Here is a 24892-nt window from a genome sequence, read left to right as displayed (position 1 = left end):
CTCCATGGTGTCACAACCTGACTCTGAAGGTATTGCTGCATTAAGGAAGAACTGTGTCATTGTAATTAAAGCAGTTCTTAATTTATATGCAATAAAAGATTTTAATCTTATCTACCTGAAATATATACACAGCCAAAGCATGCCCGATACGCTGTCATGGCATAACTGAAATGTAAAAGCGTTGGACATATAGTTTACTAACATCAAAAATTATCCCTAAAAAATCTTATTCGTTGATAAATCATCTTTGTTGTCTAACTGTGTAATAAAGATTGTTGAGTCAATACAACTAAGATATACTATAAAATAAAAATTTACAAAGAAATGAGAGATGATAGGTAATAGTAAAGTTTTCTGAATGAACAGCAAATATAGGACATACAGTGTTTCACGGGAGAAGAAGGTATGACTGCTTTGTGAGGAAATACTTCATGCAAGTTAGTCAGTTTTCTATTTTTCTGCATTCTAATGAATGATATAATGTTAATTTTCAGACTTTTCCGTTTTCAACTCTAATGAATTGACTACAGAAATAGTGATGGTAATCGATAAAAAGAGTATACGGGCTAGGAGGAAAACCACAGATTCGTGAATGAAAAATTTGTATTTGTTTTTAAAATTTATAGTAGAGAAATGTTCTCATCAATGTATCTGTGATTAACTTTTTATAGATCAGATGATCCCATCAGAATCCAAACAAAAGGACGAGGAAGAAAATTCTTGGGATTCAGAGGTACTGTGTATTATCAATGCTTTTTAATACTAGTATTGCATGATATGAAGACATAAAATCAGAGGCTTAGGCTTTATCTTCTCACCTCTGCATATGTCACCCCCAAGTTATTTTTGATATTTTTCAGGATACACTTAATACGCTTTCAGGATACCTAATCTATGTGCTAGGTAGATTATTGCATCATAGTGAAATTTTTTAAGAAAGATTTTAATTAGAATATTTTGGTACTTTTCATATCCTTTCCCCACTTTTTGATGGGGTTGTTTGTTTTTTTCTTGTACATTTGTTTGAGTACTTTGTAGATTCTTGATATTAGCCCTTTGTCAGATGAGTAGATTGCAAAAATTTTCTCCCATTCTGTAGGTTGCCTGTTCACTCTGATGGTAGTTTCTTTTGCTGTGCAGAAGCTCTTTAGTTTAATGAGATCCCATTTGTCAATTTTGGCTTTTGCTGCCGTTGCTTTTGGTGTTTTAGACACTGGAAACCATCATTCTTAGCAAACTATCACAAGAAGAGAAAACCAAACACCGCATGTTCTCACTCATAGGTGGGAACTGAACAATGAGATCACTTGGACTCGGGAAAGGGAACGTCACACACTGGGGCCTATCATGGGGAGGGGGGAGGTGGGAGGGATTGCATTGGGGAGTTATACATGATATAAATGATGAATTGATGGGTGCTGACGAGTTGATGGGTGCAGCACACCAACATGGCACAAGTATACATATGTAACAAACATGCATGTTATGCACATGTACCCTAGAACTTAAAGTATAATAAAAAAGATAATAATAATAATAATAAAAGAAATTTTGGTACTTTTCATTATTAGGATTTTTCCATTGAAATTTTTTATTGATATTACTTTTAACAGAGTGACCATGAGACTGTTTCACAGAAGGATGTGTGTTTACCCAAGGCTACGTCTCAAAAAGAATTCCATATGATAAGTGGAAAATCAGAAGGTAAGAACCATTTTTTATTTAAAGAGTCATTTCACCAAATATTTCTCTGAACTGATGAGGAAGGATATCCTCTAATAACCAAAGAAAATTTCCTCCTAAATGCAAAGCTCGGAAAAAAAGAGAAGTGAAATGGTGAAAAGTTATATGTCTTATCAGGTGTTGGTAACAGACTATATTGTGAGTGCTGAAAAGGAGGTGAATTTTTCGTTTGAATTGAAGATATTCCAAGACCTGAGGAAAATGAGAAAGTAAAAAGAAGAAAGTAGTAAAAAAGGAAATGAAGACTGAGTAAGACAGAGTGTACAGAGAATACATGAAGGAACAAGAAGCATGGTTATATAATGGAGGATGATAAAGAAATGATTCTTTACGAGTAGATTGGATATGGTTAGAAATTTGGGAGGAATATAAATGAACCTTCCAGTACTGAAAGTTACCAGAGAATAACAGCAAAAGTAATCTGACTCTTCCTGTTTTTCTCACTGGTGGAAAGCCATTAGGGATGGAAGCACCTGACCATGGAGAGTTGTGTTCTATTTGCAATAAGTGAGTCTAAGCCTATATGCACGGCCACACATGTATATAATTTGTCAGATACGCTCCGTATAGACCAGAAGTTTTCATAGAAAATCAGCTGAAAACCTTGTTAACAATTCACACTGTGATTCAGCCAACTTGGGATTCTGCATTTTAAATAAATTCTCAGGTGATGCTACTGATGGTGATCCTTGGACCTTGCTCTGAGTTATTTTTGGTATAAATTCATTTTCTGTCACGGGCCTGAGAGCTCAAGTCTTGTGTGAGCCTTGATTTTTATCCTATAATATGTGGGAACGTTAGGTTACTTAAGGCAATTACTGTTTCCTGTACATTTCTGATGTTTCTCCAAGGTGTAACCAGCTGACTCTGAAGATATTGCTGCATTAGGGAAGAACTGCATCATTGTAATTAAAGCAGTTCTTAACTTATATGCAATAAAGCTTTTTCAGCTTACATTCCTAAAACATATACACAGCAAAAACAGACCCAGTATGCTGTCATGGCATATTGAAATATAAATGGGTTAGACATATAGTTTACTAACATCAAAATATTAATATCCCTAAAAAACCTTATTCGTTGGTAAATCATCTTTTTTGAAGAACTGTGTAATAGAGATTGCTCAGTCAAATGAGCTAAGTAATACTACAAAATAAAAATTTACAAAGAAGTGAGAGATGATTGGTAATTAATATTTTCTGAATGAAGAGCAAATATAGGACATACAGTGTTTCACAGGAGAAGAGGGTTTAACTGCTTTGTGAAGAAATGCTTCGGACAATTTAGTCAGTTTTCTATTTTTGTGCATTCTAATGAATGATATAATGTTAATTTTCAGACTTTTCAGTTTTCAACTCTAATGGATTGACTATAGAATTAGTCATTTTAATCAATAATGAGAATATACGGATTACAGAAAAAAATGACAGATGCATGAATAAAAGGTTTATATATGTTTTTAAAATTTAAAATAGAAAATGTTCTCATGAATGTATCTGTGATTAACCTTTTATAGATCAGATGATCCCATCAGAATCCAAACAAAAAGACGAAGAAGAACATTCTTGGGATTTAGAGGTACCATGTATTACCAATGTTTTTTTAAATATTAGTATTACATGATATGAAAACATAAAATGAGAGACTTAGACTTTATTTTCTCCCCTCTGCATATGTTACCCCCAAATAAATTATGATATTTTTCAGGATATGCTTAATAGAGAATCTATGTGCTAGGTAGATAACTGCTTCATGGTGAAGTTTTTTAAAAAAAGATTTTAGTTAGGAAATTTTGATACTCTTCATTATTAGGATTTTTCTATTGAAATTATTTATTGATATTTCTTTTAACAGAATGTGCATGAGACTGTTTCACAGAAGGATGTGTGTTTACCCAAGGCTGCACCTCAAAAAGAATTCCACATGATAAATGGAAAATTAGAAGGTAAGAACCATTTTTTATTGAAAAAGTCATTTGACCAAATATTTCTCTAAACTGATGAGGAAGGATATCCTCTAATAGCCAAAGAAAATTTCCTCCTAAATGCAAAGCACAGAAAAAAAGAGAAGTGAAATGGTGAAAAGTTATACGTCTTATCAGGTGTTGGCAACAGACTATATTGAGAGTGCTGAAAAGGAGCTGAATTATTAGTTTGAATTCAAGGTATTCCAAGACGTGAGTGAAATGAGAAAATAAGAAAGAAGAAGGTGGTAAAAGAATAAATGAATACTGAGAAAGAGCATACGGAAAGTATATGAAGGAACAAGAAGCTGGTTTATATAATGGAGGATGATAAAATGAAATTATTCTTTTCAAAAAGATGAGATATGGTTAGAATTTTGGAAAAATATAAAGTGACATTCTAGTACCAAAATTTACCAGAGAATTATAGCAAAAGTATTTTGACTCTTCCTGTCTTTCTCACTGGTGGGAAGCCATTGGGGATGGAAGCACCTGACCATGGAGAGCTGTGTTCTATTTGCAATAGGTGAGACTAAGCGTATGTGCACGGCCACACATGTATGTAATTTGTCATATACACTCCATATAGACCAGAAGTTTTCATAGAAAATCAGCTGAAAACCTTGTTAACAATTCACACTGTGATTCAGCCGACTTGGGATTCTGCATTTTTAATAAGTTCTCAGGCGATGCTGATGCGGATGATCCTTGGACCTTGCTCTGAGTTATTTTTGGTATAAATTCATTTTCTGTCTCAAGGGCCTGAGAGCTCTTCAAGTTTTGTGTGGGCCTTGATTTTTATCCTATAACATGTGGGAACGTTAGATTACATAAGGTAGTTATTGTTTCCTATACATTTCTGATGTTTCTCCAAGATGTCACAACCTGACTCTGAAGATATTGCTACATTAGGGATGAAATGTGTCATTGTAATTAAAGCAGTTCTTAATTTATATGCACTAAAAGTTTTTTAAGCTTATCTTCCTAAAACATATACACAGCCAAATCACGCCCAATATGCTGACGTGGCATATTGAAATGTAAAAGGGTTGAACACATAGTTTACTAACATCAAAAAATTAATATCCCTAAAAAATCTTTTTCATTGATAGGTAATCTTTATGGAAGAACTGAGTAATAGAGATTGCTGAGTCAATCAAGTTAAGTAATACTACAAAATAAAAATTTACAAAGAAATGAGAGATGATAGGTAATAGTAAACTTTTCTGAATGAACAGCAAGTATAGGACATAAAGGGTTTCATGGGAGAAGAGGGTATGACTGCTTTGTGTGGAAATAATTCATACAAGGTTGTCAAATTTCTATTTTTCTGCATTGTAATGAATGATATGTTAATTTTCAGACGTTTTAGATTTCAATACTAATGAATTGACTACAGAAGTAGTGATTGTAATAGATAAAAAGAATAAAGGGCTACAGAGGAAAAACCACAGATTCGTGAATGAAAGATTTGCATATGTTTTTAAAATTTATAGTAGGGAAATGTTCTCATCAATGTATCTGTGATTAACCTTTTATAGATCAGATGGTCCCATCAGAATCCAAACAAAAGGATGAAGAAGAAAATTCTTGGGATTTAGAGGTACTATGTATTATCGGTGCTTTTTTAGTATTAGTATTGCATGATATGAAAACATTAAATCAGAGGCTTAGACTTTATTTTCTCACCTCTGCATATGTCACCCCAAATTATTTTTGATATTTTTCAGGATATGCTTAATAGAGAATCTATGTGCTAGGTAGATTACTGCTTCATTGTGAAAATCTGCTAATGTGTAGGGTTAATTTAAGAAGCCAGCGTGGTATAGTGGCTTAGAAGTCACTAGCAATTCACATGGGATCTGAAGAACGTTTGTCTAAAAGCGAAGGAATTACACTGAGTCCAACTATGGGCAAATATATGCTTCTGTGGTATATCTAGATGTATAAAAGTTCTAACTGGCTTCATAGAGAGACAGTTTAAACTGCAGTATTGTAAAAGCTGGGACCTGAAAAGTTCATGGCTGGGACTTGAACGTATTGACATATCTTTATTGTTCAATATAGAGGTGAGGGAACATTTCAGAAGAAAGAAAAGTCTGAGGAATAGGAAACTTTGTGGGACTGTAATAACAAGAGTGTTGGTTGAGTATTCTTTTAAAAAACATAAATTATTTTCACAAATAGAACTCCTTGAGTCCCTTTGTGGCAGTCAAGCTGCAGCAGCATAAGTGTCAAATAGTAGTGATGTATTTTAAGGTCACAACTATGGAAAGACATAGAAAGGATCTGACCTCTTACAAACAAGCAGCTGCTGCCTGGTGGTAACAGCAAAGGGTGGAAGTGAATAGACAGGTAGATTTTATCTGGTTTGTCATTAGACAAAAAAAACTTTAATATTTGTTTGTTTTCATTTAGACATGGCATAATTTTTTTCTTACTGCATTTATATTCTATTCAAGCACATTTTCTGTCAGCATAAATTTTGTCAAAAACATATTGCTGATTTTAAGCCGCTGTTTACCAAAATAAAGCAGCTTTGTCAACATTCTGTGCATATATTATATGTCAGACTCTAAAAGTTCTCTTCATGACATGCATCATTTTTAACACTAAACAATTCTATAATCATGAATATTTTAAACGTTGAATGTGGTATGCTTTATGGTAAGTAGCAAGTATGTTGTATTTTGTTTGAAAAGTCATGTTTAGTTTTGATGAGGACTACAACATAAATTAGATACTTTAAAGAGATAGTTTTTGAAATATGCCTGAGTGAATTTTTTCGGGATTGTGACATGTTTTTTTCTGGTCAGTAACCAAGTTAATGGCTACATGAATGTAAAGATAAGCTTGATGTAGACAGTGTCACATGAGGTTTTCTATCAAAATGTTTTGGTTCTCTATACATGTCTGCTCTTAAGTCAAATTGCTTGTAAAGTAGGAAATTGTCTTTTTAAGAAAGATTTTAATTAGGAAATTTTGATACTCTTCATTATTAGGATTTTTCCATTGAAATTATTTATTGATATTACTTTTAACAGAGTGACCACGAGACTGTTTCACAGAAGGATGTGTGTTTACCCAAGGCTACACCTCAAAAAGAATTCCATATGATAAGTGGAAAATTAGAAGGTAAGAACCATTTTTTATTGAAAAAGTCATTTGACCAAATATTTCTCTAAACTGATGAGGAAGGATATCCTCTAAAAGCCCAAGAAAATTACCTCCTAAATGCAAAGTACGGAAAAAAAGAGAATTGAAATGGTGATAAGTTATACATCTTATCAGGTATTGGCAACAGACTATATTGAGAGTGCTGAAAAGGAGCTGAATTATTAGTTTGAATTCAAGATATTCCAAGACATGAGGAAAATGAGAAAATAAGAAAGAAGAAAATAGTAAAAGAGGAAATGAAGACCGAGAAAGACACAGCATACAGAGAGTACATGAAGGAACAAGAAGCAGCTTTATATAATGAAAGATGATAAAATGAAATGATTCTTTACAAAAACATGGGGTATGGTTAGAATTTGGGAAGAATAAAAGGTGACCTTCTAGTACCAAAATTTACCAGAGAATTACAGCAAAAGTATTCTGACTTTTCCTGTCTTTCTCACTGGTGGGAAGCCATTGGGGATGGAAGCACCTGACCATGGAGAGCTGTGTTCTATTTGTAATAGGTGAGAGTAAGCATATATGCACGGCCACACATGTATGTAATTTGTCATATACACTCTGTATAAACCAGAAGATTTCATAGAAAATCAACTGAAAACCTTGTTAACAATGCACACTGTGATTCAGCCAACTTGGGATTCTGCATTTTTTAACAAGTTCTCAGGAGTTGCTGCTGATGGTGGTCCTTGGACCTTGCTCTGAGTAGCAAGTGGAGATGCCTTTCATGGGAAAAATGTGGAAGAAGAGCAATTGGAGAGAAGGTCAGGACAGAAAAGGGTCAGGAGAAAGCATTATGTTGATCTTATTTTTGAGTATGTTTTCAGCCAGAGGAGAAGAAGAGAGGGGCATTGCAATAGAAATTATAGATGGAAGATATTACCACTAAACAAAGAAAAAGGAAAGAGTGGGGAAAAGAAATTTAACAAGTGTTGAATGGGAAGAATCAAGAGCACAAGTCTAGAGATTATTTTTACTAAAGAGGAGAGATTGTGAGGCAGGAAGCAAGGGACAAAAGAGAAGCCAGCTAGATTATTTTGGATTTTCTATGAAGAAAAATTGAGTGAACTCACTTCAGAAGCATTTAGAATATTGTTACTGCAGAATGTTAGAGTGTTGGTGCGCCGGAGACTACCGGGATCATGAGGGTTAGTAGAATTAGACTAAACCTCAGTGTCTCATTAATTTTCTTTATTAATATGAGGCATCAAATACATATATGTATATATTTTGTTGATATTTGCAATTTGAATAAGAGATGCTTGAATGTAAGAACCTTGGCTTGGCTTTATTTTTAAGGAAGCAAATTGTGTTGGTAAAATTGCCATTTTATAAAAATTCATTAGAGAATAACATGATACACCAAACCAGACTAATTTAAGAAACCATAAAATTCTGAATTTGTGACTTGAATACTTAAGTTATTGTTATTCATGGGTATTATGCTGATTTTTACATAGAAAATGTTATTAATATTTAACAAGTCTGTTGCAAATAAATTAAAAACAAATATATCAACATTGAAAGCTTATTAAATTTGCTGTTCTTGATGAGTTTTGTACATTTTCCTCCATGAGTGGATCCAGAAATACTGAGATGGCTAAGCTAGAAATTACAAAAATGTTGGCATACTATTATACCATCTGGATATGAGAATCAGTGAATATTTATATTTAGTATTATGCTCTAAGTATATATCCAAGCTGATTAATTCATAACGTTTTCACTGATGAGATGTTAATTCTACATTCAGCTGAACTCTCATTCAAACTGTGTACTTTCTCAATGACAGGGCATATTAAAGAACATGATGAATGTTTGTAATGTAATGATATAAATTATTACTATTAATATTATTATTATTTTTATTTATTTATTTATTTATTTTGAGACGGAGTCTGGCTCTGTCGCCCAGGCTGGAGTGCAGTGGCCGGATCTAGGCTCACTGCAAGCTCCGCCTCCCGGGTTCAAGCCTTTCTCCTGCCTCAGCCTCCGGAGTAGCTGGGACTCCAGGTGCCCGCCATCTCGCCCAGCTAGTTTTTTGTATTTTTTAGTAGAGACGGGGTTTCACCAGGTTAGCCAGGATGGTCTCGATCTCCTGACCTCGTGATCCTCCCACCTCGGCCTCCCAAAGTGCTGGGATTACAGGCTTGAGCCACCGCGCCCGGCGATATAAATTATTATAATGTGTTGCATTAAAGACACCTGGTGTAGCATTCAACGTTCAGCCTTTGCATTTATTTTCTCAGTGTCATGATTTGCTCCTCTGATTCAAGATCACTTCTCTCCTCATCACTGAGCATATACATATTGGTATTAACACTTTTTGCAAAAATCATATATAAATGGTTGTACAATGTTCTTGTCATTCTATAGCAAGTTTTTATTTTTTGTTCAGCGATTAGCTCGTTTTTCATTTATTTTAAGATTTCAGGCTGTGCGCGTTGGCTGACGCCTGTAATCCCAGCACATTGGGAGGCTGAGGTGGGCAGAACACGAGGTCAGGAGATCGAGACCATCCTGGCTAACATGGTGAAACCCCATCTCTAGTAAAAATACAAAAAATTAGCCGGGCGTGGTGGTGGGTGCCTGTAGTCCCAACTACTTGGGAGTCTGAGGCAGGAGAATAGCGTGAACCCAGGAGGCGTGTCTTGCAGCAAGCCCAGACTGCAGCACTGCACTCCAGCCTGGGCCACAGGGCAAGACTCCATCTAAAAAAAAGATAAAAAAAAATCATAGTGTGCATTTTTACTTTGCACCACATTGAATTAGACTCTCTTCATGGTGACTAAAGAGCAACATAAATATAATTACAGATGTTAACAAGCCTTTGTTAAAGTGTATGTCCTACCTCATGCTATATTAGAAATTACAAGTGAAGTACTCAAAATACAAGTATGCACGGCCATTCATTTCAATAGCCATTACAAATGTGGCTCACTAATCTTTAGACTATGCCATGTGACCTGTCCTGACTCTAAAAAACTCCAGTGTACCCCTTTATAAAAATAAAAGTAACAAAAAAATAACTAAGGTAGTATTTCCCTACCTGGTTCCTCTGCATGGATTTTGAACTTCAGGGATAATCAGATCACGATTTAGAACCAGTTTTCAACCATACATAGGATTCTTAAGTGTCAAGTGATAAATGGTTCCTTGATGATGAGATAGCCCTTAATGTTTCATCTCTTCGTGTTTTGCTTTTTTATCTTGTGTTAGAAAGTTTAAAGCCAGCTATTGTCTTTATAAGGGAAAATATTTTGGTTACATATTCATTTCCTGTCTCATGACACTCTGCTGTCTTTGCACTTAGTGAGGATATACATTTATCATATTTTTACCTAAAACAAGCAGATGAATTAATGGTATCATTTCTTATATATGAATTTCTAAGTTTTCTTCACTGCTTCAGAAGTGAATTTTAAAGGTATTAATGAATCGAGAAGGACCTTCTCATTGTAATTAAACCAGGTTTTTATTTAAAGTGTATTGAATACAATTTTAAGCACTTTTTTTCTAAAACACATACATGCAATATGGTCATGCATATTTAGCCTTCAAATGGGTAGACATAAATTTTGTGTGTTTTAGAGAGTTTATATCCCTGAAGTGTCTTAACTATTGATCAATTATCTCTCAATGAAAACCACATATGTAGTTGGTATTTCTAAATGTACTAAAGTGTGTCATACTGAAAAAATAAAAAAGTAGAGAAAAATGAGAGATTAAACATGTTTTATTCATATTTGATGAAATGAGATATATTTCTATATCAAAGAGATGTCTGCTTTTTCTTGAAGCTAAGTTTTCTGTAAGAATTTTATCATAACAGTAGTTTAACACCTCACATGGTAGAACAAATAGAATTAGTTTTAGAAACAAAACAATTGTAATATTCATTCCTTGAACACTAAAACTGTTATTTTCAATAACCATTATTCTAACATTGAAATACACAGGTTAATGATATGTAAAAAGCCTCTGGAAATTTACTTCTAGTTTTTGATACTTTCATATTAGATTTCTTTTTTTTTTTCTTTTATTGAGACAGTGTCTTGCTCTGTCATCCAGGCTGGCATGCAGTGTCATGATCTTGGCTCAATGCAACCTCCGCCTCCTGGGTTCAAGTGATTCTTGTACCTCAGGCTCCGACATAGCTGGGAGTACAGGCATGTGCCACCATACCTGGCTGATATTTGTATTTTTAGTGGAGACTGGGTTTCGCTATTTTGTCCAGGCTGGTTTGGAACTCCCGGCCTCAAGAGATCTGCCCTCCTCAGCCTTCCAAAGTGCTGGAGTTAAAGGCATGAGCCACTGCACCTGGCCTATATTGGTTTGTTGATGGGTGTGTTTGAACCTTTTTGTATAAGTGGATCAGGAAATTTTAAGAGAACTAAACTAGAGAACCCCATAAATGTAAAAATGCTTGTATTTCACAGAGGTACAAAAATGAATATGTTTATTAACTTTTATGCTATAAGTAGATATGCTGATAAATTTAGAACATTCTCTGTAATTATAAGTAAATTGTACCTTTGAACTCTCATCACAGCTTTGCAATTCCTAAATTACAGGAAAAATTGAAGAACATAATAGCTACATGTAGTATATTGACATAAATGATTCTGATGTGTTTCCTTAACAATATGACATTGCATTCTACCATTATCTTGGGTATTTATTTTTGTTGGGGGGGGCGGGGGCATGACTTGGCCATCTTCTTGAACACAACTTCTTTCCTTATACAACAGCTTACTCTTACTTCTATTAGGATTTTTGTGCTTTAGTTATTGTCACTTTGAATATATTTTCACTGTTGAAATCTTCACAGCATGTTTGGTGAAATCTATTTTTGAAATTTTCTTTTTTTTTTCTTTATTTTTTTTTTATTATACTGTAAGTTCTAGGGTACATGTGCATAACGTGCAGGTTACATATGTATACATGTGCCATGTTGGTGTGCTGCACCCATCAACTCGTCAGCACCCATCAATTCATCATTTATATCAGGTATAACTCCCCAATGCAATCCCTCCCCCCTCCCCCCTCCCCATGATAGGCCCCAGTGTGTGATGTTCCCCTTCCCGAGTCCAAGTGAGCTCATTGTTCAGTTCCCACCTATGAGTGAGAACATGCGGTGTTTGGTTTTCTCTTCTTGTGATAGTTTGCTAAGAATGATGGTTTCCAGCTGCATCCATGTCCCTACAAAGGACGCAAACTCATCCTTTTTTATGGCTGCATAGTATTCCATGGTGTATACCTATTGTTTCCTGATTTTTTAATGATTGCCATTCTAACTGGTGGGAGATGGTATCTCATTGTGGTTTTGATTTGCATTTCTCTGATGGCCAGTGATGATGAGCATTTTTTCATGTGTCTGTTGGCCGTATGAATGTCTTCTTTTGAGAAATGTCTGTTCATATCCTTTCCCCACTTTTGGATGGGGTTGTTTGTTTTTTTCTTGTATATTTGTTTGAGTTCTTTGTAGATTCTGGAAATTAGCCCTTTGTCAGATGAGTAGATTGCAAAAATTTTCTCCCATTCTGTAGGTTGCCTGTTCACTCTGATGGTAGTTTCTTTTGCTGTGCAGAAGCTCTTTAGTTTAATTAGATCCCATTTGTCAATTTTGGCTTTTGCTGCCGTTGCTTTTGGTGTTTTAGACATGAAGTCCTTGCCCTTGCCTATGTCCTGAATGGTACTACCTAGATTTTCTTCTAGGGTTTTTATGGTAGTAGGTCTAACACTTAAGTCTCTAATAGATTAATACGAAGATAGTTTGTCATTTTAACTCTAAAACAATTAGGCTGTCTTTCATAGCCACTAAAAGACAACATTAAATGACAGCTTGTATCAGAGAGCTTTTATTGAAGTGGGAGTATTTACTGCTTCAATTAATGGTAAAAATTAAAGTGAAAATATTTAACATACAGGAATACATTTTAAATATTTATCTTTTTGGAGACAGAGTTTCACTCTTTCGCTCTTGCTGGAGTGCAACAGCGTGATCTCAGCTCACTACCACCTCTGCCTCCCAGACTCAAGTATTTCTCCTGCATCAGCATCCCAAGTACAAATACTCATTTGTACCAGTCACTAGAAAAGCAAATGTTATTAGTGTGATTATCTTAGAATCATTTCTCTTTTTGTAGATGAGATGGGAGTAATGGGATAATAAACATATAAATTAACTTGTGTTTCTGTAGCAAGAAAGAATAAATAATGGTTATGTGTAGGAAGCCAGCAATGTTTTCTGCAGGGATTCACTGGAATTGTTTGAGCAGCAGAGTCCCAAGATTAGATTAAAGTATTAGGGCATTCGGGTCATGGTACAAACCAGAGATTTGCAAACTTCTCCTGTAAAGGGCCAAACAGGAAATATGTTAGGTGATGTGGTCTCTATCACAGCTTTCCAACTCTACCATTGTAGCATGAAAGCAGTCATAGATAGTGTGTGAGGAAACAGGCATGACTATACTCCAATAAAACTTTGTCTAAAAACCATTTGGTGAGCTGAATTTGGAATTCCATAACCATGGGTTATAGAATACAACAGTTTGCATTATGTCCCTTAAGTGAGCCTGCGATACCGAGGCTCCACTAACTTTAAGCAGCTTTTTCAATACTTTTATATACTGTTTCTGTTGAGCTGATAATTGTTGTCCCATGATGAAACCCTAGCCTGAACAATTCTCCCCGAACTTGGAAATCCCCAGTGGGCACCAATGACTTACTGACTCACTCACTGCGCAGTCCTTTTCACCTTCATTTTTGAGTGGTCCGTCGTGATCCTTTTGCAGCATTCATCTTGCGGGGCACCACCTGCGGGTTCCATCCCATGGAACCTGACCTAGCAAGGGATGAGAGATGTACACTGAAATAGATATTTTGCCTGTCAGTGCGGCTCAGGGGCTCTGCTGCCTGAGTCTGCATTGTTGACCTCGATGAGGTGGCAAAGTTCACATTGTTTAGAACAGAGTAAATGACAAAGATCTCAAGTAAACACCACTAGAGTGTAATTAACATTGCTGACCCCCAGTACAGAGCAATCATGCACCCTCCAATGATCAAAGTTTGGTCTTAGGACCACGTGAGTAAACAAGCTATTTGGATAAACCCCGCCACATTCCCTAGATATTTGCTATATTGCTATCAACTTAAAGTAAAGAGGATTAGGCTACTTTCAGCCGAATCATTTACTGAAGCTATGCAACCCCAAGAAGGATTTTGTCTATTTGCTGTAACTATCTTTATAATTTTTCTAACCACTTTGTCCGATCCCCTACAGGTAGGGTTTCTTTTTCCCTGTGAAAGCCATCAGTTAAGGGGCCATGTCTATCTAGGAAATATAAATATAAAATAAATAAGTTTGTATTTCCAGTGGGAATGGAGAGATAAAGCAAATGCAGAAAAGAGGTACAGTTAATATGATTTACTGATTATTGAGTTTAAAAAGCTAGGGGAAAGAAAAAATCTCAGGTCATTCATAAGTTTCCATGTGGGGAATGCTCATGGTGAAGGAGTCAGAAATTGTCAGGTCAACAGAAAAGTGCAAATAATCATGGGACAGACCAAAAATTTTCTTCACATATTGAGTTCAATGAAACATTTATGTGGGATATTTTCAGTAGGTAATTGGATTATTATAGGTATTTCTAGTTGGAGATAGAACTCTGGTTGGAGATGCAGGCTTAGAATAATTTTATTATAATTTTTAGACAAAGCCATAGATCTCAATGAGTATATCCATGATGCAGAAGATGTAGAATAAGAGGAAAGCCATTGACAAAACCCTGGAAATATCACCATTTCACAGAGTCAAAGGACTTGGTAAAGGAGACCGAACAGTGGCTAATGAAAAGTAGGAGAGGAGTGAGAGAAAATGATGTTGCAAATTTCTTTTAAATGTGAGAATTTCAAGGAGTGAGATTACTGAAATGTCCATTGGTGTTAACTTACAAGTCCTGCAGTGATAATCTGTTCAAAAGAATTATTTTAGAGTTGTTAGGTACACTGTTGATGTGGTTAATATCTCTGGTGTCCAAGAAGAAATCTCCCAAGATCCTACCTAATGCTTTGCAACTGAAGCAGTCAACATACCCAGGGTCTGGAAAATTGTCTAGACTGGGGAGTATGCGTGCCAGCATTTTTCCAGAATTGTCAAAACCTATGGGTTATGTATGAGGAAACGTGCTGTCTTTTTTATGTGCTTCTTGTGGAGAGTGGAGATCTCTCTCTCTCTCTCTCACACACACACACACACACACACAAACACACGTACAGTAATTCACCCTTATCCATGGAGGGTATTTTCTAAGACACCCACTGGATGTCTGAAACTGTGGATAGTATGGAACCCTATACATCCATGTTTTTTAAATATGTGCATATTTATGATAAAGTTTAATTCATAAATTAGGCACAGTGAGAGATTAACAATAAGTCATAATAAAACAATAACAACATAAACAACATATTGTATTCAAAGTTAGGTGAATGTGGTCTCTCAAAGTGTCTTGTATTGTACTCACCCTTCTTGTTCGTGTGATGATTGTGAGATGTTATAATGCCTGTGTGATGAGATGAAGTCAGGTGAATGAGGTAGGAGTTGTCATGTGGTGTTAGGCTACTAATTATTTCTGGCTATCTGACTACACAGCAGAAGGAGGATCATCTGCTTCACGTGACTCTGGATCATTGAGCCATGATAATGTTGATGGTTGGGATTTTGATGACAGACCATTTTGATGACTAATGAGCAGTTAGCATATACAAAGGGATGATTCATGACCTGGGTGAGATGGAACAGGATGTCTTCATATTTCATCATACTCCTTAGAATGACACCTTATTTAGAACTTATGATTTATATATTTCTGGAATTCCCCATTTAATATTTTTGGACTATGGTTGACCATGAGTAACTGAAATTACAGAAATCAAAACTATGGATATTATATTTTGAAATATATGTTTGGTCTTCAACACTGTTTTGTGGCATACAACTCATAAAATGTTTAGAATCTCCGAAGTGATGTCTTTGTATGCTAATAATTGAGCGATGGCTGGCAATCCCTAGGTAGCTTCAGGATAGGAACTGGTCACAAAAAAGAACAAGGCATGATTAGGGTGTTAGGACTTTCAGCTCCACCCCTCAACATCCTAGAGGTGAGAGGAGTTGAAGGTTATGTCGATTACCAATAACCACAGATGTTTTCATTCATGCCTATGTAGTAAAGCTGTTTAAGAACCCAGAAGGACTGGGATCAGAGACCTTCCCGAAAGCTGAATGTATGGAAGTGTTTGGAGGTAGATGTGCCCTGGGAGGGCATGGAAGCTCCATGCTCCTTCCCCTATAACTTGCCCTATGCATCTCTTCATGTGTCTCCTTTATAATACCCTTTATAATAAACTGGTAAGTATGTTTCCTTTAGGATTTGGGGCACTTTAGCATGTTAATCCAACCCAAAGATGAAGTTGTGAGAACCCCAACATGAAACCAGATGGTTAGATGTTTCAGAGATCCAGATTTGCAACTGGTGTGGGAGGGCAGTCTTGTGAGACTGTGCCCTCAGACTGTGGGATCTGAGACTATTTCTAGATAGACAGTGTTGGAACTAAATAGGGGATAACCAGCTGGTTTCTGCTACAGAATTGATTGCTTATTTGTTGGTGGAGAAAATCCACCAACATTTGGTCACAGATGTCTTCTGTTTTAATGATGGTGATGTGAGAACAGGGAAATCACGTTGTGTGTCTTTCTACACATAGAGCAGATAAAGAGAGACTACTGTATACCCTGTTCTAACTGCTCCAATTTCATTTGTTGAGAAATTATACTTTCTAAGGTTGATACTGTCTGCTTATACTAATTCTGCTAATAATACAGTTTTCTGTCAGTCTTAAAGGGTTCTGTTTGGATTATGACTCTGTACACTGTAGTTCACTTGCAGATATCAAATTGTGATAAATTCTTTTTTCCTTGCATTTGAGATCTATAAAAGAGCGGAAATAAACATTCTTAATGCATTAATTTCATAACAATAGTATACTTAATAATAATTTCACTATAGTCTCGATGTATGGTCCCAAATAAATGCTTTATAACAAATCATCTGAGTCTTTGTAACAAAGCGTTGGAGTATTATGCTTTTTAAACCAAGACCTGAATTATGCATGAAAGTGTGCATGATTCTTCTAAACTAAGTTGAAGTCTTACCATGTCTCCCAGGCTGCTTTCAGACTCCTGAGCTCCTCAGATGATCCTCCTGCCTCACCTTCTAAGTAGCTGGGATTGTAGGCATGTGCCATCATGCCCTCTTATGTTTTTAATATTCTGTATCTTTTATTTATATTTGTTGTTTTAATGTATTTACTTTTTTCTTTAATAGTGGATGTGAGTTCTGTAGAGTCTATATTCAGGTAAGACTTTGCTGTTTTTTAAAATTATATGTTAACTCAGAAAATACAGAGAAAAGAGACCACTATCTGTCGAGTATTCTACTCTGGGCTAGACAATATATTATGTGCTTAATATTTATCATCTCACATAGTCATCACACAGCTTTGCAAAACATCTGTGCTACTGTCACCTACTTTGTATTAATGAGGCAAATGTGGTTCAGAGAGGTTGATTAATTAGCCTATGATTTCATAGCTAAAAAGTAGCTGACCCTTAAGTTTGCCATCAGCCTACCTTACTCCCAAATCCCTTCTCTTCCCTCTCGGCATAGATTGATGGAGACCTGTGTATCACTAGGATCAAGGTACAGGTCCAGATGGGATCACAAAGGTCACAAAGTCACATTTTGTTATATGTTAACTCATTTTAGAGGTTTCCCTTAGAACACTGGTTAATCCAAGACTTTGTTCTAACATGTTTAACAGTTAGAGTGGTAACCAGTACCTTGATTTATCATCAAAGTTTTTAGAGCAGATCTGACTTAGCTGTGGTGACAAGACATAGGTTTTTGTTTCATAAGCAAGACCAGGTAAATCCTATAGATGAATTATTTTACTCTTATTGGAGAATATCTACATAGAGATATGTTAATCATATTTAGAGGCTATTTCTTATAGATTTCTCTGTTTACTGACTTCCCAGCTTAGCTTTTCTTGAAAGCAGTACCCTGCCTAGTTGCAAGCACTCTTCTTTTTTTTTTTGCTAGAGTCTTTTTTTATTCTTCCATGACTTTCCTATGATCTTTTCCTGATTACTTTCTTCTCTACTTCCCTTGGTGTTCTTTTCTTCTATTATTTTATTGCTTTCTACCAGCCCCATTTTTCTATAGGTAAAATTAAAAGTACATGGAATTTTAGGATTTTAAGGACTCTTGGAGACTAATCAAAATACTTTCATATTTCAACCTGTATTTAATATCCTGGAAAAATGGTTGTTCAGATGGAGAGTCTGAAACTCAAAGTGACCTATTTAAATATAGGCGGTAACAAGTAATATTTAATCTCATTTCAAAGCCCATTACTCTTGTTTTTATATCACCATGTAAGTGAGTGTTTGAATAATAGAAAGGAAGGGGAAATGAGTTTAATTAAACAAATTTGAAAAGGAGAAGAATGGAATTAGCTGGAGAACCCAGTGGAAGTAGGTAACAATGGAATTAGCAGGGAAAGGCCAAGTCTGAAGAGAAATAATCCCAGGATTGGTAGAAGTAAGGGTTTTACCAAAGAGATCAGAATGTTGGATCTTATGACAAGTTTGATGAAGATAAATTAGAATAAACACAGTAGACATTGGGAGTTATCTAGAAAGGCATATTAAATATGGTTCAAAAGAAGTCCTGAATAGGTCACTGCTTTTTTGCTTGTTTAATTGGAAGAATGGACAAGCTTCAAGGTTTCTATGGAAAGATTTAAAAAAAAAATGAGCCACTGGGAAAAGTCTCTACAATCAGGTAGAAATGTCCTATTCTGTTCTTTCACCCCAAATCTCACTGGAGAAGCTTAGAGCCCCTTGAGTGCTAGGGGATTGAAGGTTGCTGAATTACATAGATCTGTGGCCCAAGGCAGGTGTCCCCTTCCCTTTGCCTCTTTTTCCAAGCCTCTGATGTTGTAACCATGTACATGTAAAGCAGGGGTAAGATTGGCTGTCAAATAAGTCATGGAGCTTCAGTTGGGTTTTTGATAACATGCTTATGCTGGAGGTGAATGACTGACTGAGTCTCCATTTAGTTGTTTTCCAGGAATAGGTAAATACAGAGCTTCTTGGTTGGTCATTGAGTTTATCTTTTCATGTATACAGAGAAAGAAAGATCTGGAAGTGGGTGCCACTATATATAGTGAAAGTGTCTCTCACTTCCATATCTTTCTTCTGCAGGGCTTCATGGCAGTCTCCAACCTTTAAGTATTCAGCTCATCAAAGCACAGATAGTAATCTTTAAATAGAATATTTAAAGGTTGGAGACTGCCATGAAGCCCTACAGAAGAAAGATGTGGAAGTGATTCACTATATATAGTTGCTCCCACTTCCAGATCTTTCTCTCTGTTTATATATAGTACTTAGAGAAATCCAATTATCAGGACTCAGTTTTTCTAGCAGTCTCTCTCCTTGGGAATAAGTACAAAGATTTTTAAGGTTTTGCTAGTTGATGTAGCCCTGAACAGGGAAGGACAAGTATAAAATAAGTAGTTAGATTTTATTATTTTTAGTTTGAAGTTTTTGTTAAGAAAAATATTCCCAATAAGAAATATACATTTGTGATTTGACATTTGTAGGTTCAGCTTTTCAACATTTCAAATATTTCAAGGCACTCTGTGTAGTGTTTTAGGGTGAAGGGAAGCAACAGGGTCTTCTTAAGTGATTTTTATGCTGAGAAACAATGTCATTTTCCTGTGACACAGATTAGTCTTTAAATCAGAGGTAGACAGTGGATAAAGGACAAGGTAACTGTATCTTTCTTCCTCATTTTAGGTTATCAAGTTTGTTCCAATTTAGATATCAAAAGTTATGTTAGCCATTAAGTACATTATCAGTTCATTACTGAGGACAGTTTGTGAGGACGAATTATACTCAGGGTATGCCAATTATATTGGCTGTCACTATTTTTTATGGAACTAAGAGTGAATGTTCTTTGGATGTTATAGGTTCGGGAGGTAGAGTCAAAAATAGTTAACTAAAATATTTTCTGAAAACAGAGGGCATATTTTAATTATACCAAGAAACATGATTTAATATACTGAGGACTGATCTTTCCCCAGATTTTGTTTTTTGTTCTCATTTTTTTGGAGTGAGCAGCAAGATATGAACTAGCAGATTTCCTTTTTAAATATATGAATTTGTTCCTTTATGTTGTATCTTTTTTCTCTAAAGTCCTTTTGGCAAACCGACTACTGAAAATTCACAGCCTACAAAACTTGAGGAAGACTTTAATCTTGCTACCAAGGTAAAATGGTCTCTTGTGAAGTTGATTTTCTCAGTTGGAATCTAGTTCTGTATAGTATTTACTTTTCACATTTTGCAGTGCTGTAAGTATCATCATTTCATGTTGGCAATATAAAGTTGGTCAGATAAAAACATTTTATAGAAACACGAGTAGTTAATTTAAACAGTTTTTTTTTTTTTTTTTTTTTTTTACTTTAGTAAGTAACAAATGTTTGGTAAATACTTTTGAGGGTGTGAGGACCATAAAAAGAAAGGGCTGGAGAATATATAGTAACAGGAGCACTATATTAGAAAAAACTTTTCCACAGTAGAGAATATATAAAATCTGGTAAATTTTTATTTGGATAAGTGTACTTACTGTGAGTTTTAAAATTGCCCTATTGTAACTTAAAAAAAAACTCATGCTTAAATTTATCTTTAATGGATCAAGTTACTTATTATAGTAATCAAGGAATTTCTCTGATACTGTTCAGTTCCAAAACTGTGCCACATAGCATATAGGATTTTTGCACTTACTATTTTGATATCACGTAGTTTTTAGGAGAGAGCTTTGTCTCAGTTTCTCTTCTTGTTTCTTTAAATACACCAAAATAATATTAGAAGTTGTGAAAATTTATTTGGGCATGGTGGTGCATGCCTGCAGTTCCAGCTACCAAGAAGGCTGATGCAGGAGGATTGCTTGAGCCCAAGAGTTTGAGACCAGTGTGGGCAACATAGTGAGACCTTAATTCTATTTTAAAAAATAATGGTAGAGGCCGGGTGTGGTGGCTTAGGCCTGTAATCCCAGCACTTAGGGAGGCCAAGGTGGGTGGATCACGAGGTCAGGAGATCGAGGCCATCCAGGCTAACACTGTGAAACCCCGTCTCTACTAAAAAATACAAAACAAAATTAGCCGGGTGTGGTGGCGGGCGCCTGTAGTCCCAGCTACTCGGGAGGCTGAGGCAGGAGAATTCCGTGAACCTGGGAGGTGGAGCTTGCAGTGATCCAAGATTGCGCCACTGCACTCCAGCCTGGGCGACAGAGCGAGACTCCGTCTCAAAAAATAAATAAATAAATAAATATTAGTAGAAATTTAGAAATGTAAATTCTCTTTCTCAGAATCTGTATTATTAAGGGATACCAGTGTGTTTTCTAAGTTATTTAATTAAAAGTATACTTTAATCTCTTCATCTAAATGAAGAATGCAGATTTTACCCTAAGTAAACAACCAGTTCTGGAAGCAGAGACTCTTAATAAGCATATGGTAAGATTTTAATTTCAGAATTTTTATATTGCAGTTTTTAAACATATTGTTCAAAGATCTTTGATCACATTTGAAAATTTTAAATGTCAGAAGATTTTGTATTTAGTTATTTAAATAATGTTTTTGAAGTTCTTTAGTTATTTAAATAATCTTTTTGAAGCTCTTGCATCACTATGAGATGCCGCAAGTTAGAAAACATACATGCGTGCATCGTTGTGTACCCAGAATACAGTCTTGCCTATAAAAAGCATTTTAAGAGGTTTGCAATGTGAATAATAAGCAGACAATTGATTTTTTATGTAATGGAATGTTACGAGTGAGATAATATGCATAATGTATCTTATAATTAAATCTAATGAATTTCTAAATGTTACTTAAATTTATATTTTCTTTTAGTATTTAGAATGCATAAATTCACATGCATTATCTTAAGGAAATATTTCTTAAATAAGAAGACAGTAAATCAGAGATATGTAGTAACTAGGAAAGAAAGTTACACCATATTTTCTAGTATCCTCCAAGTAGAATTTAGATTAAAAATATTGTAATATATTTTAGTCTCAACTCATGTTGTTTTTTTTGTTTTTGAAACGGAGTCTCACTCTGTCACCCAGGCTGGAGTGCAGTGGCATCATCTTGGTTGACTGTAGCCTCTGCCTTCTTGGTTCAACCAATTCTCCTGCCTCAACCTCCTACATAAGCTGGGACTACAGGTGCATGCCACCACACCCAGCTAATTTTGTATCTTTAGTAGAGGCAGGGTTTCACCATGTTGGCCAGGATGGTCTCGATCTCTTGACCTCATGATCTGCCCTCATCGGCCTCCTAAAGTGCTGGGATTACAGGCGTGAGCCACAAAGCCCAGCCAAGACTCATGTTCTATTAAACATATGTTTTCAAGGAATACATTACTCTGAAATTCTTATTACCAGTAATTTCTTCAGGTGAAAAGCTTATGAAACATTCGTTTTTAAATTTTTTCTCTCTCTGTAGTAAGAATGTTCTCGCTTTTAGGTATTGATTGAAGACCATGTTTAACTAATTGAGTGTCTTATTATATAATAACAAAATTAAAATCTTGATTACACAGATACTAACAAAATAACTAATTATAGTGTAAATACTGATCAGCATTATGGGAATATGTTATTAACAAAAGTCTGTATTTTATATATTTTGTCACATGTCTTAGGGTAGTTGTTTCTCCTTTTCTTTCACGACTGAAACTTATACTTGATTGACTGATCATGTCTCTTGTTTGTTTCTCCCTCCTCCATCACCTTTTTAACAATGATTTACCCCAGACTTTTTTCTCACAGAACACGTTTTTTCAGTGTCTGCTTTTGAGGGCATCTCTGTCTCAGTTGTCAGCATATTTATTTACAGGTTTCTATTTAGTTGCTATGTATGATTTTCATTAATCAATCATTGCCCCCCCCATGACTTATTCTGTTTTTCTCTGTTTCTTGGAAGAAGCAGAATTTATACAGTTATTTATACTTAGCTTTTTGCCACACAGAATAGAAACAACCTATATCATTTTAAGGCAAACCCAGTTAAGCAAGGTACTATTAAAACCTAAGGTCTCACATTTTTTCACGCATGAGGTAACTAATACAACTATAAATTGTGAAGAGATATTTCAAAATATAACATGTAATTTTAAAATTTTAATTATTTCTGTAATGCTATAAACTATGTAAGGGTAAATTTTTGTCTTAGGTTATTTTGGTTAAAAAAATTATCTAATGGATACCACCATATTTATATAATAATAAATTAGATGAAGGGGATGATAGGAAATAACTAATTGAAGAAGGGTAAGATAAACATAGAGACAACATTGGATAGTCAAGATGAGACAGATTTTTATAAATACACAGCAAAAATATTGGTTTCAATGAGAGCAGGAACTCTCTATTTATTATATGATATGATATAAATTATTTAAAATAAAAATTAAGAAAATATAGCCAGCTAATAAAATATAGCTCAGGTGTTTTTGAGTGACTTATAGCTGATTTTAATAAAAAGCTGAAAGAAAACATAAGAACAAGTATAGGTAAGAGCAATTTGTTGTACTCTTTAAAATACCTTGTAGAGAATAATTTGAATGTTTCTAACATAAAGGAAAGATACACACTTAAGGTGATTAATATCTCAATTATTCTGGTTTGATTATGTGAATGTATTAAGTGATCATATGTACCCCTAAAATGTGTACATTTATAGTGTGTCAACAAAACAGTTATAAACAAGGCATGAAAATTTAATTCTCACTTCTTTTAGGAACTTTATGTTTTATATTTAATGTAGCTATACTTACATTAATATAGAATGTAAAGTAAAATCTGTTATAGGCCTTGTCAGCTTTATTGTGAATTATTAATTTTGATTCTTTGGTTTCTGATTTCAGATTTCTAACTTAATATTTGACATATCCTTAGGTTATTTAACTAATTTATCTCACTCTTTGATATAACTTTGGCAGCTGTTTTGAATATTTTTGATAATAGAGTATAAATAAATAAGCATTTTATTTAAACTTGTTATTAAAATTAAATTTTCTGATCATATGAATAAGATTCTTCTTCTGTGTCTCTTAAAAGAGAAAAGTCTCTTTTAAGCTTCAGTACTCTGAAAGAAATAAATGTAGAAATGAAGATGGCCGAATAGGAACAGCTCCAGTCTCCCAGCGCGAGCGACACAGAAGACCAGTGATTTCTGCATTTTCAACTGAGGTACTGGGGTCATCTCACTCGGGAGTGCTGGACAATCAGTGCTGGTCAGCTGCTGCAGCCTGACCAGTGAGACCTGAAGCAGGACGAGGCATTGCCTCAACTGGGAAGTGCAAGGGGGAAGGGAATCCCTTTTCCTAGCCAGGGGAACTGAGACACACAACACCTGGAAAATCGGGTAACTCCCACCCCAATATTGCGCTGTAAGCACACCGGCACACCAGGAGAATATATCCCATACCTGGCCGGGAGGGTCCCATGCCCACAGAACCTCCCTCCTTGCTAACACAGCAGTCTGCGGCAATCTAACCTCAAGGCAGCAGCGAGCTGGGGGAGGGGCGCCCGCCATCGCTGAGGCTTAAGTAGGTAAACAAAGCCGCTGGGAAGCTCGAACTGGGTGGAGCTCACAGCAGCTCAAGGAAACCTGCCTGTCTCTGTAGACTCTGCCTCTGGGGACAGGAAACAGCTAAAAAATAACAGGGGAAGCAGCAGAGGCCTGTGCAGATGCGAACGACTCTGTCTGACAGCTTTGAAGAGAGCAGTGGATCTCCCAAAATGGAGGTTGAGATCTGAGAAGGGGCAGGCTGCCTGCTCAAGTGGGTCCCTGACCCCTGAGTAGCCTAACTGGGAG

At 35.5% G+C, this 24892-nt stretch overlaps 1 protein-coding gene across 1 annotated transcript in view; it reads left to right on the top strand.

The window, feature by feature from the left end:
* Positions 1-24892, top strand: part of ANKRD30A (ankyrin repeat domain 30A) — a 128831-nt gene that overhangs the window by 34291 nt on the left and 69648 nt on the right. The window contains exons 14-21 of the mRNA XM_031936184.1: positions 672-733; positions 1614-1704; positions 3260-3321; positions 3598-3688; positions 5248-5309; positions 6751-6841; positions 17272-17302; positions 20208-20280. Of these exons, the coding sequence (XP_031792044.1) occupies positions 672-733; positions 1614-1704; positions 3260-3321; positions 3598-3688; positions 5248-5309; positions 6751-6841; positions 17272-17302; positions 20208-20280 (563 nt within the window). The remainder of the gene's footprint in view (positions 1-671; positions 734-1613; positions 1705-3259; positions 3322-3597; positions 3689-5247; positions 5310-6750; positions 6842-17271; positions 17303-20207; positions 20281-24892) is intronic.

Source organism: Piliocolobus tephrosceles, chromosome 9 (genome assembly GCF_002776525.5).
Source record: "Piliocolobus tephrosceles isolate RC106 chromosome 9, ASM277652v3, whole genome shotgun sequence".
Classification (NCBI taxonomy): domain Eukaryota; kingdom Metazoa; phylum Chordata; class Mammalia; order Primates; family Cercopithecidae; genus Piliocolobus; species Piliocolobus tephrosceles.
The sequence above is the reverse complement of the archived record's forward strand: the minus strand, read 5'-3'. Positions and strand labels throughout refer to the sequence as shown.